Raw genomic sequence first — 14,745 nt, forward strand, 5'->3', positions numbered from 1 at the left:
TTTGAGAAGAAGGAGATGGGAGAACTAGAAAACAAGGTCATAATGGCTGGAAACTATGATAGTTGGTAGATAGCCTTGACTGTTGAAGGGGTATGATCTTAATAAAGAACAATGTGGCGTGGGAAATTTGAGTTGGATTAGGAAGGTTTTAGACTGCTGAAGGCTTGTTAGTTGGAGGGTTAAGTCCAAAAAGGAGTTCAGGAAGATTGACAAGGAAGAAGGGAAAGAAAGTCTGCAGAGCTTATCTACCCAATACAGATGGCCCTGGTTAGAATCAAGGTTAATGGAAGACCCAAAAGGTGGCAGGAAATGGTCATCTGTATTTATAAGTCCTTCCTTAACTGTAAATTAGGATATAGGTAGTCTATGCAAAGAGAATAACACATGTATATATAAAACCAAATTTATACAGTACCTACTGTATCCAAGCAAGTATAAAAATTATGCTATATAATATTAAGCAGAGGTGGGAAAGTATTAAGTCACTCGGCAATTTAGAATCTCAAGTTACTGTTTTTATTACAAAATGGGCAGCAGAAAAAGGGAGTAGGGTTATGCAATATTCTGATAGTAAATGATGCTTGCAAAGATTGGCTGGGAAATTAAACTCAACGTTATCTGTTTGTTTAATAAATGGGCGGGTGGGGGGAAATGTGTATTTTGCGCCAAAGTTTATCAAATCATGAAAAACCACAGCAAAGCAAGTCGCATATTGTTTTCCTACAAGATAAAAAGTTTCAAATATAATCTTCTTTCGCTCTTTGGTCATTTGTTTTGCTGTTTTCTGTATCTTTTTCTTTTCAAGGAAAACTATCCTGAGATTTCCCCATAGGACAATTAATGGCATTGCAACACTTTAAATTCAAGTTCATTCTTTCCAAACTATATCAAAACGTTCAATAAATTCTTCAAATGTGAAGAACTGAATTCTTCAGAATTCGCAAATCAATAAAAGTTTCCTTTCAAAGAATTCGGAGGACATCTTTAATGCAAACCCCCCCCTCACATTTGTCAGTATTTAAAAACTGAGAGTCCCCTTACTTTTGAATTTGGGGAAATTATTAAGGGCATACAGATATATAGATAAGTACCTATATATGCACACACTCATACACATAAATATATGCAGCCTGCAAATAAGAAAAATACATAAACTCCATCAAGTCTTAAAGGTTGATGTTACCTCCAAACAAATATCCAAATGTTTGACAACACTTTGGTGTTTTCTGGGATGTTTGAAAATATTTCTCAGTGAGTTTTAGTTGCATTTAGATCTTATCCCCACTGGAACACTTCAAAGGATATATACATGATAGGAGTAAAATTGCAAGTAATGAACTGTTTACAGCGCTTACATATAACAAGATGATATGGCGATTTGAAACTGAGGAGTGTCTTACACGATCCTCTTTTTTTTTTTTCCTGGAAAAGGCAAGATCATCTAAAAGAGGTGTCATATTTAGCATTTATGTAGCATGTTCCAAGGTTTTGAAGTCCTTCTGACTTCTTCTCAGATTGAAAACGGGGAAAAAACAGTCCAGGTAGTTCTCAACTCATTATTGTAATTAAGCCCAGAATGATGGTGGTAAGCAGGGGTGGGTTCTACTTACCTTTACTACAGGTTTGCAACGGGATCACGCACGCATGCGAGCAAAGCTCGGTGCGCCCCTTGCTTCTGCGCATGCGCAGATCGCCGATGACGACATCCAGGGCAGTGGGCAAGGCCTCCCGACGGTTTTACTACCGGTTCTTGCAAACCGGTCTGAACCGGGGGCAACCCATCACTGGTGGTAAGTCATTGTAGTTGTAAGCCAAGCCATCATATAACCAAACCTCATTTTTGTGGTGATTGTGAGGTAAACAACATAGTCATTAAGCAAATCCATTTTCCCAAATGGGTGTTTTTTTGCCAGAAACCAGAAGTAAATGCTGGAAACTGGCAAAAAGTTGCACCTTGTCATGTGACTGTGAGACAAGGCAAACAGCCACAAAGGTGGCCCAGTTATCAAGCATCCCAAATTCAATCATGTGACCACGGGGGGGGGGATGCAGCCATTGTACCTTCAAAAATGGGTCATGAGTAGCTTTGGAGAGGTCCTTCCTAAAGTTGAATGATTATTAAGTGACGGTTGTAAGTTGTGGACTATCTGTACTTCCAACCTAAGTGAATCAGTTGGTTTAACATCCGGGCTGGGCAAAGTCATTGGTGCACAGCACTTATGTGCGTATGTAGAAAAGAAAGCTATTAAGATGGTTTTGCCAAGAACAAGTCAAGTCAGACTAATCTCTTTTTGTGAGTGATTCATTTGGTAGACCAAGTGTAGGCATAGAATGTCTTTGTATCAGTAAGATGTCTAATAAGATCACCCCTCATATCTTTCTGGGCAAGATAGAAAAATATGGGCTATAGGATATTGTATGCCAGTAAAATGCAATTAGTTGAATAACTTCACTCCAAAGATACTTGTAAACGGTTCTGCATTGCCTGGAAGGAAATAGCAAATAAGATCCATACTTCAACCCACTGCTCTTAAACATACTTACAGTGTGAGTGATTTAGAGGACAGAATGAAAGTCATGATAATCATATTTGTAATGCCCTACACATCACAAGTCACAATGATCTTGGTAGGTTTGGATATTGGGCCAAACCTGGGTATAAGGTGACAGAATCATAGAATAATAGAATTGGGAGCAGTGGTGAAATCCAAATTTTTTTACTACTGGTTCTGTGGGCGTGGCTTGGTGGGGATGGCAAGGGAAGGATATTGCAAAATCTCCATTCCCACCCCACTCAGGGAAAGGATACTGCAAAATCCCCATTCCCTCCCACTCCTGGGGGAAGGATATTGCAAAATTTCCATTCCCACCCCACTCTGGGGCCAGCCAGAGGTGATATTTGCCAGTTCTCTGAACTGCTCAAAATTTCTGCTACCGGTTCTCCAGAACCTGTCAGAACCTGCTGGATTTCACCCCTGATTGGGAGGGACCCTAGAGATCTTCTAGTCCAACCCCCTGCCCAAGGCCTTATTCCACCCTGGACAAATGGCTGTCCTCTATCTGGGTAGGAAAAATGAAATGCATAGATAACAGATGACAGAGACCTGAGTTGGCAACTGCATATGGAAGAAGCTTCCAGGAAAATTAGTGGACTGCCACATGAACATGACGAAGCAGTGAGATTCCCATAGCTACAAAGACAATGCCAAATGCATTGGGCTGTGTTTAACTGAACATCTGCATCTAAATCGTGGTGAGCAATATTTATACTCTGCACTTTCAAAGGAATATGGAGAACTATAGATGGGTCAGAAGAAAGCCGTCAGATTGGCAAGGGGTCAGGAAAATCAAGTTTTCTAAGAATCACTTTAAGGAACTAGGCATAGCAGCTTTTTTTTTTTTTTTTTAATTTGATTTATATGCCGCCCTTCTCCGAAGGCTCAGGGCGGCTTACAATGTGCTCAGCAATAGCCTTCATCCTTTTGTATATTTATACAAAGTCAGCTTATTGCCCCCACAAACTGGGTCCTCATTTCACCTACCTTAGAAAGGATGGAAGGCTGAGTCAACCTTGAGCCTTGGCGAGATTCGAACCCTGCAGTAATTGCAGGCAGCTGGTCTTAATAAGCTTAATAACAGGGTGCCTTAAACCCCTGTACTACCAAGGCTCCAAGCTTTAAAAATAAATACCTAAACAACTGGTCCTTTACAAGAGTAGATGGTCCCATTCTCTATTGAAACTGAAAGCAAGAAAGGATCAACAAGCTAAAATTAAAAATAAAGGTTCAGGTTGAGAAGAATTTCCCAGTTGAGAAGAATTTCCCAGTAGTGTTAAGTAATGAAAATCTGCCTTAAAAGATGATAGGCTCCCCTTGCTGGAGATTTTCAGATGGAGGCTGGAAGGGCATTCTTGAAATTAATAGCTTTCTGCACCAAGCAGGAGGCGGGACTAAGCTAATCTATATAAAATAGAATTACAGAGTTGGAAGGAACCTTGGAGGTCTTCTAGTCTAACCCCCTGATTAGGCAGGAAACCCTTCAGACAAATGGTTATCCAATATCTTCTTAAGAACTTCCAGTGTTGGAGCATTCACAACTTCTGGAGGCAAGTTGTTCCACTGATTAATTGTTCTAGCTGTCAGGAATTTTCTCCTTAGTTCTAAGTTGCTTCTCTCCTTGATTAATTTCCACCCATTGCTCCTTGTCCTGCCCTCAGGTGCTTTGGAGAACATCTAGACTCCCTCTTCTCTGTGGCAGCCCCTGACATATTGAACACTGCTATCATTTCACCCCTAGTCCTTCTTTTCATCAGACAAGACACACCCAGTTCCAGCAACTGTTCATATGTTTTAGCCTCCAGTCTACTAATCATCTTTGTTGCTCATGATCCCTTCTAGTCCATATATTCCATGTTTCTATGAATCTCTTTATAGGAGAAAGGAGAAGCTATAAAACAAGACCCAAGAATGGAAGCACTTCTCTTCTTTCTCCATTCTTTCCTCCCAAATTAATTTTTTCTCCAGTCTACATTTCTCTTAGTCACAGGCTATGTCACACTAAATTAGGATTAACAACTCACGGAACACTTTTGTCCCTCGACCATGAGAAACTGTGAGCCTGCTCAAATTCAAGACTTGGTTTCTGTGGCTTGATTTTAGGGTTTCTGGTCTGGTAAATCAGGCTGGAAATAGAAACGTGAGGCCTCCAGAAGGCAAAGTGCTTCCTTTTCCAATCTTAACACTATCCTATATAAGCGTCCCAAATGCCAATGAAATTGAAATAATTTAGCGCCTGAATAACAAAATTGGAAAGGACCTTGGAAGTCTTCTACTTCAACTCCTTGTTCAAGTAGGAGACCCTATACAATTTCAGACAAATGGCTGTCCAATCTCTTCTTAAAAATCTCCAGTGATGGAGCACTTGCAGTTTCTGAAGTCAAGCCATTCCAGTGATTAATTGTTCTATCAGGAAATTTCTCCTTAGTTCTAGGTTGGGTCTCTCCTTGATTAGTTTCCATCCATTGCTTCTTGTTCTGTCTTCAGGAGAATAGGTCAACCCCCCCCTTCTGTATGGCAGCCCCTTAAGACTGCCACAAAACTGAGGTATTTTTGAAGTTAATCAATATTTTTTCGAGTCTAGAGGCCTTAAATTACTTGATTGCCTATATTCATTATTAAATGAAAAGATGAATTTCAGTTAGAGGTTAAGTGAGAATAACATTTGTATTTTCCCCCATCCAAATTCCCTAGCTTTAAACTGTTTTTATCAAAAGCAAATCTTCCCATCCTTTTCTTACAATTAAACCAGAAGTAGTGATTAATTGGAGGTAAGCATATCAACAATGCTTACAACTAATAACGATTGATAATGTTAGCAAAAGAAGCCACAGAGGGAACTGGGAAGAGAGGAAAGTGACATTCAATGGAAATAAGTTATTCTCTCTAATACATTACCTTATTTAATATATCCCTCCAAACTTACTTCTCCAAGACATTTGGTGCCCAAGTGTCAGAAATCCAATGATGCAGGTTGCAACCACTGTCATCACACAAAAAAAGGAGATATGAAATGGAGAGAAAATTGCTGTCTTCCTATGGTGCTGCCTGAATTGCTCCATATTAATAGGGAGAAAACCTTGGATTTGAATCTCAGAATGCTTTTAAGGCATGCAATGATAGGGTGATTGTTCTATATTGCATTTCATGGAAGAAGAATACGGATGAAACCTGAAAATAAATCTGTTGCATCCGTAAAGCATTCTGCAATCCACTTCTCATGTGATTCCCTTCCATAAAGCAAGAATTAAGAGCAGAAATGATTTCCTTTTTAACATAATTTTTCCGTTAATTTCCCCCCCCCCCCCCACAATTTTCTTGGTGGATAGATTCAAGCAAATCTGAAACTCTTCAGAGCTGTGCAAGTAAAACAATTGAAAAAGGAGTTTTTAAAATTTCTTTGGGGAATTACCTTTTCTCTCTGACTGAGGGATATGAAAATCAAACTCTTTGTCTTATCGCTTGGAGAAAACGTTTCTAATGGTCCATACAGTTCATCCATCATATGTTCAAAAAAGTCTCTTTGGGCATCTTAGTCAAGGAATAGCACTTAATCGTCCTCCAACATGAGGAGAAGGGAATGCATAGCCTGTGAAGCTGTTATGGGTGTAGATCAGTGGTGAAATTTTGAGTAGTTCGGAGAACTGGTAAATATTACCTCTGACTGGGCCCGCCCCCATCTATTCTCTGCCTCCCGAGTCCCAGCTGATCAGGAGGAAATGGGGATTTTGCAGTAACCTTCCCCCGGAGTGGGATGGGAATGGAGATTTTACAGTATCCTTCCCCTGCCACGCCCACCAAGCCACGCCCACAGAACCGGTAGTAAAAAAAAATTGAATCCCACTATTGGCCTGAAACCCTGGCTCTCGCCTGGTGCCTCAATGGGGATGCATCCTGCGGGAGGTGGCTGATGGATTAAGACAAGACCCCGCCTCCAGTGGTGGGTTGCCCCCGGTTCGCACCGGTTCTATAGAACCGATAGTAAAACCAGCAGGAGGCTCCGCCCACTGACCCTGATGTCATCAAAATGCTTCTGCGCATGTGCAGAAGCTTCTGCGCTTGCGCGTGGCCCCATTGCAAACCGGTAGTAAAGGTAAGTAAAACCCACCCCTGCCCACTTCCCGCCATGCATCTGACCCCTTCCTCCCCATCTTTATAAACAGTTTAATCATAAACTGTTATCATGATTTTTATTATTATTATTATTATTATTATTATTATTATTCAATGTTTTACTGACTTATAATGTTTGCAAGTGCCCCAGAGTTGCCTCTAGGTGAGATGGACAGGAATCAAATCGAATCATATGAATAAATTTGGCCAGAGGTAAATCCATATCTCTGAATATTAACTCCCTCCTTAAAGGCTACAAGGTTAACAATATTAACTTCTCCTTCAAGGTTATATTGTTAGCACTGTATGTTTATCTATGCAAAACCTAGATCATACTATATTTCATTTCATTCCAGAATGTAATTTACTTATTATCAAACTGGAAGTAAGTTGATGTTTTAACTTTGTTTCATGTTTCGGCTTCTTTTCTTTTCTTTTCTTTTCTTTTCTTTTCTTTTCTTTTTCTTTTTCTTTTTCTTTTTCTTTTTCTTTTTTTTCTTTTTTGAAGCTTTGCAGCAAAGGTGCAGCTTTAGGGAAGCCTTTTGAAGCCTCTCCAAGAGATATTTCAAGTATTGCCAGTTTTATTGAAACCAAGCTTGTAATCTGCTACTTGAAGATGAGAAAGCCTGATCTTGCTCTGAATCATTCTCACAGGTAAGAACAAAATGCCATGATGCATTTTTCTTTCTTTCTTTCTTTCTTTCTTTCTTTCTTTCTTTCTTTCTTTCGAGAAACCCTCAAACACATACTTATAAATGGATGCTCAAAGGTCAGTCGTGTGTGTGTGTGTGTTTGTGTGTGTGTACGTATGTGTGAAAAGTTGTCCAAGATCATGCATGATCTCGTGATCCAGCAAATGCAGTGTTGTGTCATCTACCCTATCTTTACTGCCTAGGAAATGTCAAATGACTTTTATTCATATCTAACCAGAATGAAAGTATAGTTCAACTCGTCTTCAGTGCACCAAGCTAGGTTAAACTACATTAAAGTTTTGCACTTCAGTTTATAGATTTTAGAGCGGTGCAGGGAAGGTTTTGCAAATTGTACTGTATCCTAATGGTAAATAATATCTAATTGCGTATATTCAGTTTTGACTGACAGGGATATTTTAAAAACTTCAAAACACCCATAATGCATTCTTGCAAAATGAGGAAAGCAAGCCTCTCAGATTGTCCTGAATGAATGTCCCTAGGACAGGGGTCAGCAACCTGCGGCTCCTGAGCCACATGCGGCTCTTTGGGCCCTTTGCTGTGGCTCCCTGTTGCCACTGGCCAGCCCCACCCCTCAGCGTCCCCTCCCAGTCACTCCTTGCCTGGCCTGAAAAGGTAAGGGTGACGGCGGGGGATGGAGAAATGGCCAGGGCAGAGACAGAGAGATACAGAGAGAGGGGGAGAGAGAGAGAGACATAGAGAGATACAGAGAGAGGGGGGAGGGAGGGGGGAGGGAGGGAGGGAAGGGAAAGAGAGATATGTCAAAAAGGTTTTGTGGTTCCCGTTGTTTTTTAACAACAGGTTCTCTGCCCTAATGACCGGCTGGGTAGGTGTGGCTAGGGGGGGGGCATGTGACTGGTAGAAGTGAGTGACATCAAGTTGGACACGCCCTCCCAGGTTTTGTGGCTCCCGGTGTTTTCTTTTCTGTGGGAAACGGGTCCAAATGGCTCTTTGAGTGTTTAAGGTTGCAGACTCCTGCCCTAGGGGAAGCAAAACAGGTGTAAAATTAAACAAATAAATTTTTAAAAAAACATACTTAAAAGTCTAATTCCAAAAGAGGTTACTAACAGTCAGAGAACACTACTCAATACATTAAGGTAGACTGGGGTCTATGGAGATTCTCAGTCATCCAGCTGACCACATTAATATTTCAAGAGTTGCATTGGTTGCCAGTCCTACACGGTTTTGGCCTTGGCTATCTCCAAGCTAACTACCTTAATCAACAGGATTCAGGCCAACTGATGACCTAAATATAGCCCAACAACGATGCCTCTTGATTCTTCCATTGCTTAACTAACAATACAGTAACTTATAAAGTGCTGAAGATGAAATAAGGTATTAAAAATAGTTTTTTTCAAAAAAAACATACAGGTTTTTTTTCCTAAGCCATCTCCAGGCCATCTCTTCTTCCAAGCTATCTCCATTACAAAGGAGAAATGTCTATGGAGATTCTCAGTCATCCAGGTCAAGGTGCTTTTTCAAGAGGCAACTGGACTTTCTGTTTTGTTTTTTTTTGTTTTTTGTTTTTTTTGAAGACGTTTTGCTTCTCATGCAAGAAGCTTCTTCAGAGCTGAAGAAGCTTTTCTTAGATGAAAAGCAAAACGTCTTCAGAGAAAAACCAGAAAGTCCAGTTGCCTCTTGAAAAAAGCATCTTTAGGACAGGCTAGACTGGTGTTTCTCTACCTTGGCAACTTTAAAATGTATAGTTTCAACACCCAGAATTTCCTAGCCAGCAATAAAAGAACAAAAATCAGGTTCGGGCTTGGTAGAGTTGCTGTACAAGGGAGCACTATCAGGTGTTCAAGATTCACTTCTTGCTTCTGGTAATAAGTAATAAACTGTTCCCAATAATGAGGATTTCTGAACTATTTTCTGATGGTTGCACAGGTAATCCTTGACTTACAACAGTTCATTAGTGACTGTTCACAAGTTACAGTGGCCCCGAAAAAAGTGACTTACGGCTGTTTTTCTCACTTACGACTTTTGTAGCATCCCCAGGATCATGTGATCAAAATACTTATGACCGTTGCTGTGTCCCAAGGTCATTTGATCCCGTTTGGCAACCTTTTGACCAGCAAAATCAATGGGGAATGTCAGATTCACTTAACAACCATGTTACTGACTTATAAACTGCGGCGATTCACTTAACAACTGTGGCAGGAAAGGTCGTAAAATGGGGCAAAACTCACTTAACAAATGTCTCACTTAACAACAGAAATTGTGGGCTCAATTGTGGTCGTAACCCAACCAGGAGTGAGATTTGGGGGTTCTCCAAACTGCACAGAATCTTAGCTAGAGGTTCTCCCGAACCCCTGCGAACCCCCAGCAGCCCTGGATCTAAGGCAGAAGAATCTGAACAACTGTCTGTTCTTTCTTATTTCATTGAGGAGGCTATTGCCTCAGGTAAAATACCTGAGATTGTTATTAGCTGCTGTCAGCTCTCCTTGACTTCCCTAAAATATTTTCTATCAGTATTGTTTGTTTGTTTAGCATATGACATATCATACATGGACTTGCAATATATATTAACATTTCTTCAAGAATTAAAAATATGAATGTTAAAAAGATCTATCTTCAGTATACTCATTTCTAGCCATTTAGCCATTAAACACAGCATTGTTTATATGAAAAAAAACAGATGCTGGACCAGTATATGTTCTCAGCTTATAGCCAGTAGACCCTGCAGTCACAATGAGGGGAGAATATTATGCCCCATTTATACAGTGAGTATAGTATAAACTATACACTGTAATTTATCTTTCCTTCCTTCCTTCCTTCCTTCCTTCCTTCCTTCCTACCTTCCTTTCTTCCTTCCTTCCTACCTTCCTTCCTTCCTTCCTTCCTTCCTTCCTTCCTTCCTTCCTTCCTTCCTTCCTTCCTTCCTGTTGACACATCAAACAAAGCAATGGCTTATAACTATCCACTATTTCTAAGAATCTGTACAGGGCCCCCCAAGGTATATTTTGAAATAAACTGGATGCTGAAGGTTGAAGCTTAATTGTGCAACTTTGCAACTTCCCATTTTATTTCTTTTTAATTAAAGTCAGGTGGGGCATGGAAGAATCCGATCAATGCTTGGATGACCACTGTGCATTGCAGGACAGGCAGTGAGCAATGGGTTGGATATGGCAAGTTTAACCCCCTTCTTGTATTCCTCCAAGAAGAAAATAAATTGAATTCAATCCACCTAAGGTTTCTTGCCTTCCCAGAATGAACCAGCTCTGTAATGAACGATATGCTACAGAGTCTGTCAAAACTTCTCAAAAACCACTCAAAGATTTCATGCATGCAAAGCAGCTTTTTAATTTTTTCTCCCCCATACTAACTTTAAGCAATACTTTTGAAAATGCCTGTGTTTGAAGGGAAGGTGAGATGATATGGCTGTTTCGCCCACCCTAAAGATAGGTCATAAATTAAACCACAACTATTCGTTCCTGTTTGACTTTGTCACAAAATAGTAGGCACCCAGGTGTCACTTACCTAGGGAAGTAGCTGTGTAGCTAGAACAGAAATTAAAACTCATTTCATTCTCTTATACAAAGAACCTTCCGGAAGACGAATGTCTGCTTTAAGTATGCCACTGTTTCTTAATTACTGGGATAGGAAATATTGTACAAATTACTCAAGTGATCTTTTTATTAACTTACTCATAGTTGGGTGAGCCACAATTTGGATGATAATACTTGTTATACATTATGTTCATTATGCTGTATAGATATTTGTGGCTCATATTTCACAAGAGGAGAAAAGTCTTTTGTATGCATGAATACAATTCTTGAAGTAATAAAAGTGAGCATTAAAAATCTATATTCACATGGAGAGATGTCCTTCTGGCCCTATTTGACCCTGATTTTTCCTAATATCTGATATAATCAGGGTTATTTTTACACTAAGCAAAATTTCCTCAGCACGCATCCTAAAAAAAATATTTGTTTTAAACCCAGAATAAATGTTACTAGAGTCAAACCAGTAGCGAACCTCTGGCAAGTATGCCACAGGTGGCACTTGTAGCCATATTGGTGGGCACGCGAGCTCAGCTCCTTCGGGCCTTCTGGGCCCACCAGAAGTAGGGAAACAGGCTGTTTCCTGCCTCTGGAGGGCCTTGGGGGGGGGTGAAGGCCTGTTTTTCTCTCTCACCAGGCTCCAGAGCCTTTCTAGGAGTCTGGGGAGGGTGAAAACAGCCTTCCCCCCGCCGCCCGGAGGCCATAAACAGCTCATTTGCCAACTTCCGGTGGGGCCAGAAGGCCCATTTTTTGCTTCCCCAGGCTCCAGAGCCTGTCTAGGAAGATGAAAATGACCTTCCACACCAGGGGTCAGTTTTACTTACCTTTACTATTGGTTCACAATGGGGCCACATGCACTCGCTTCGCTCACACGCGCGCACGCACGCTCTTCTGTGCATGCGCAGAAGTGTTTTCATGACGTCAAGGTCAGTGGGTGGGGTCTCCCACCAGTTTTACTACCGGTTCTACCGAGGGCAACCCACCACTGTTCCCCACCCCCCCAGAGGCACGACACCCACCCACCCTGCTCCTGGCACACAATAGCAAAAAGGTTAGCCATTACTGATATATGGAATCTACCTTAGGAAATGAGGACAAGATGCTGTCTAGGGATTGATCAGATAAATAGGGAGGGGGACCCCACGGTTGCATAGCAGGCCAAGAAAAAAAAACTCAGACAGGATCCTCCCTAATTTAAAGGTAAAGGTTACCCTCGCACATATGTGCTAGTCGTTCCCAACTCTAGGGAGTGGTGCTCATCTCCATTTCAAAGCCAAAGAGCCAGCGCTGTCTGAAGATGTCTCCATGGTCATGTGGCCAGCATGACTAAATGCCAAAGGTGCACAGAATGCTATTACCTTCCCACCCAAGGTGGTCCCTATTTTTCTACTCGCATTTGTACATGCTTTTGAACTGTTAGGTTGGCAGAAGCTGGGACAAATAATGGGAGCTCACCCCGTTACATGGCACTAAGGATTTGAACCGCTTTCATTCGACAAACTCAGCATCTTAGCCACTGAGCCACCGCGTCCCATTATTTAGCAGGATGTAAAAAGAGACAATGAGAATTTGCATGCTTGTGTTAATGGAATCGTATAATAGAGTAGAATTAGCTCTTCTAGTTGCGTTTCCTGTCTGGTTTTACTTGAGAAGGCTACATAATGCAAGTAACAGTGCCAAATATGCAATTAATATTGCACACTATCCAATTAATATTGTCAGGAATGAAGTTACCAGCACTGTGGTCCACCAATAGTAACACACTGTTAAAAACATCTGGGTTCAGATGAAAGGACAAGGTAATAGAAAGGATCCTTGCTAGGACTCTGCTACAGACCATAAAACCAGTCAGAAGAAGTGAACGAAGATTTATTAAAGTAGATACCTGACAGTATCAGAAGTAGATACCTGAACTCTCAAAAAAGCATGAAATGGTTGTGATGGGAGACTTCTATTACTCAGACATCTGTTGGAAAACTAATTCTGCCAAACTCAAGATATTAGATGAATTCTTGACTTGTGTGGCTGATTTTTTTTTTTAAAGTTTTATTCAGAGACTAAGGGGTCTCCTACCTTGGATTTAGTCTTTAGTATCAGGGATAAGTTTATTGAAGATATTAAAATAATGGGTACTTTGATACAAGTGACCAATGCCTTCTTAAGTTTCTTGACTCTTGATCAACAGATCAACCAACTCCAACCATGGGTTTTAGAGAGGTCAAATCCTCATAAACTACTAAGGAAGTTGCCATGGGAAGAAACCTTTATATGTGAAGGTGTTGCAGTCAATTTTTTTTTTAATTTGATTTATATGCCGCCCTTCTCCGGAGACTCAGGGCGGCTTACAATGTGCTCAGCAATAGCCTTCATCCTTATGTATATTTATACAAAGTCAGCTTATTGCCCTCACAACTGGGTCCTCAATTTACCTACCTTAGAAAGGATGGAAGGCTGAGTCAACCTTGAGCCTTGGCAAGCTTCGAACCTGCAGTAATTGCAGGCAGCTGGTCTTAATAACCAGCTTAATAACAGGGTGCCTTAGACCACTGTACTACCAAGGCTCAATTTGAATTTGTTGAATAGGAAATTAAGAATACTGTGATCTCAACTAGTTTCAGTAAGGAAAACAAAAAACAAAAGAGCCAAGCTGGTTAAGTAGATAACTACCAAGACTAAAAAGATGTTTACTGGAAATGGTAGGAAGGAGTATGTTGAGAAACTGCCAGCCAAGTTTTAAAAAAGCACCAAGAGCCTTGATAGTACAGTGGTCTATGCACCCTGTTATTAACACAGCTGCCTGCAATTTACTGCTGGTTTGAATCTCTCCAAGGCTCAAGGTTGACTCAGCCTTCCATCCTTTCTAAGGTAGGTGAAATGAGGACCCAGTTTGTGGGGGCAATAAGCTGATTTTGTATAAATATACAAAAGTATGAAGGCTATTGCTTAACGCATTGTAAGCCGCCCTGAGTCTCCGGAGAAGGGCAGCATATAAATCAAAATTAAAAAAAAAGAGAGAGAGAGGGCCTAGCTTGGCGTCCTTGTGCAGCCATAAGTCACATAAGTTTGACTTCCCCCAAGATCCATGAATCTGGCCATTCTCAGGAAAGGCAAGCAGTTTGGTGAAATTCTTGTAATGTAGGTGGCAGATAATAAAGTTGCAGACTAATGATTCATGAGTGTTTCTGATTGCTTGCATCTGACAGAGTAACAACCAAGAAAGTCTACAAAGGTTCACATCATAAATATAGAAATATATCAAGAAGGCAAAGGAAGAAAACAAGGCAAATAGAGTTTTCCCGATATGGCAACAGAGAAAGGAAGACAAAGGAGGCAGTAAACCTACCACTAGTTCCAAAGGAAAATCTTAATAGATAACCACAGAAAGTAGGTAAACCCAACTCCTAACTTCTTTCTGACTTACATTCAAAGCAAATAGGGATTCAGTTACATAGACTGGGAACAAACATGATAAGAAAATAAGGATATGGTAATGAATCTTCTAGCCATTTTCAATATCCTCAAATTACCAGCCCAGATGAAACATGCCTTAGAATATTAGCTAGAAGGAACTGGAATTGTTGGATTGCTTTATTGTAAGGTGGATCCATTGTTGACTTGTTAACCCCACTCATAGTCAGCATTGATAGCTCTATACTGAGTTGGCCAACAGTAATCAGTGGGATATGTCATGGAACCCCAAGGATCTATCTTAGAGCCAAAGTTGTTCAACATTTTTATTAATCCCTGGATAACAAAACTGATGGACTACTTGTCAAATGTATGGCTGACACAGCATTGGAAGGTCTGGCCAATACCCAGGAAGATCGAACGAGATTGCAATGTAATCTGACAGATCGTAAGATT

At 40.7% G+C, this 14,745-nt stretch overlaps 1 protein-coding gene across 3 annotated transcripts in view; it reads left to right on the forward strand.

The window, feature by feature from the left end:
• Nucleotides 1-14,745, forward strand: part of SPATA16 (spermatogenesis associated 16) — a 211,815-nt gene that overhangs the window by 49,435 nt on the left and 147,635 nt on the right. For all 3 annotated transcript variants that reach the window (XM_034438961.3, XM_034438964.2, XM_034438965.3), the window contains exon 3: nt 7,177-7,322. In XM_034438961.3, the coding sequence (XP_034294852.2) occupies nt 7,177-7,322 (146 nt within the window). The remainder of the gene's footprint in view (nt 1-7,176; nt 7,323-14,745) is intronic.

Source organism: Pantherophis guttatus, chromosome 6 (genome assembly GCF_059756535.1).
Source record: "Pantherophis guttatus breed Tessera chromosome 6, ASM5975653v1, whole genome shotgun sequence".
NCBI classification, from domain to species: domain Eukaryota; kingdom Metazoa; phylum Chordata; class Lepidosauria; order Squamata; family Colubridae; genus Pantherophis; species Pantherophis guttatus.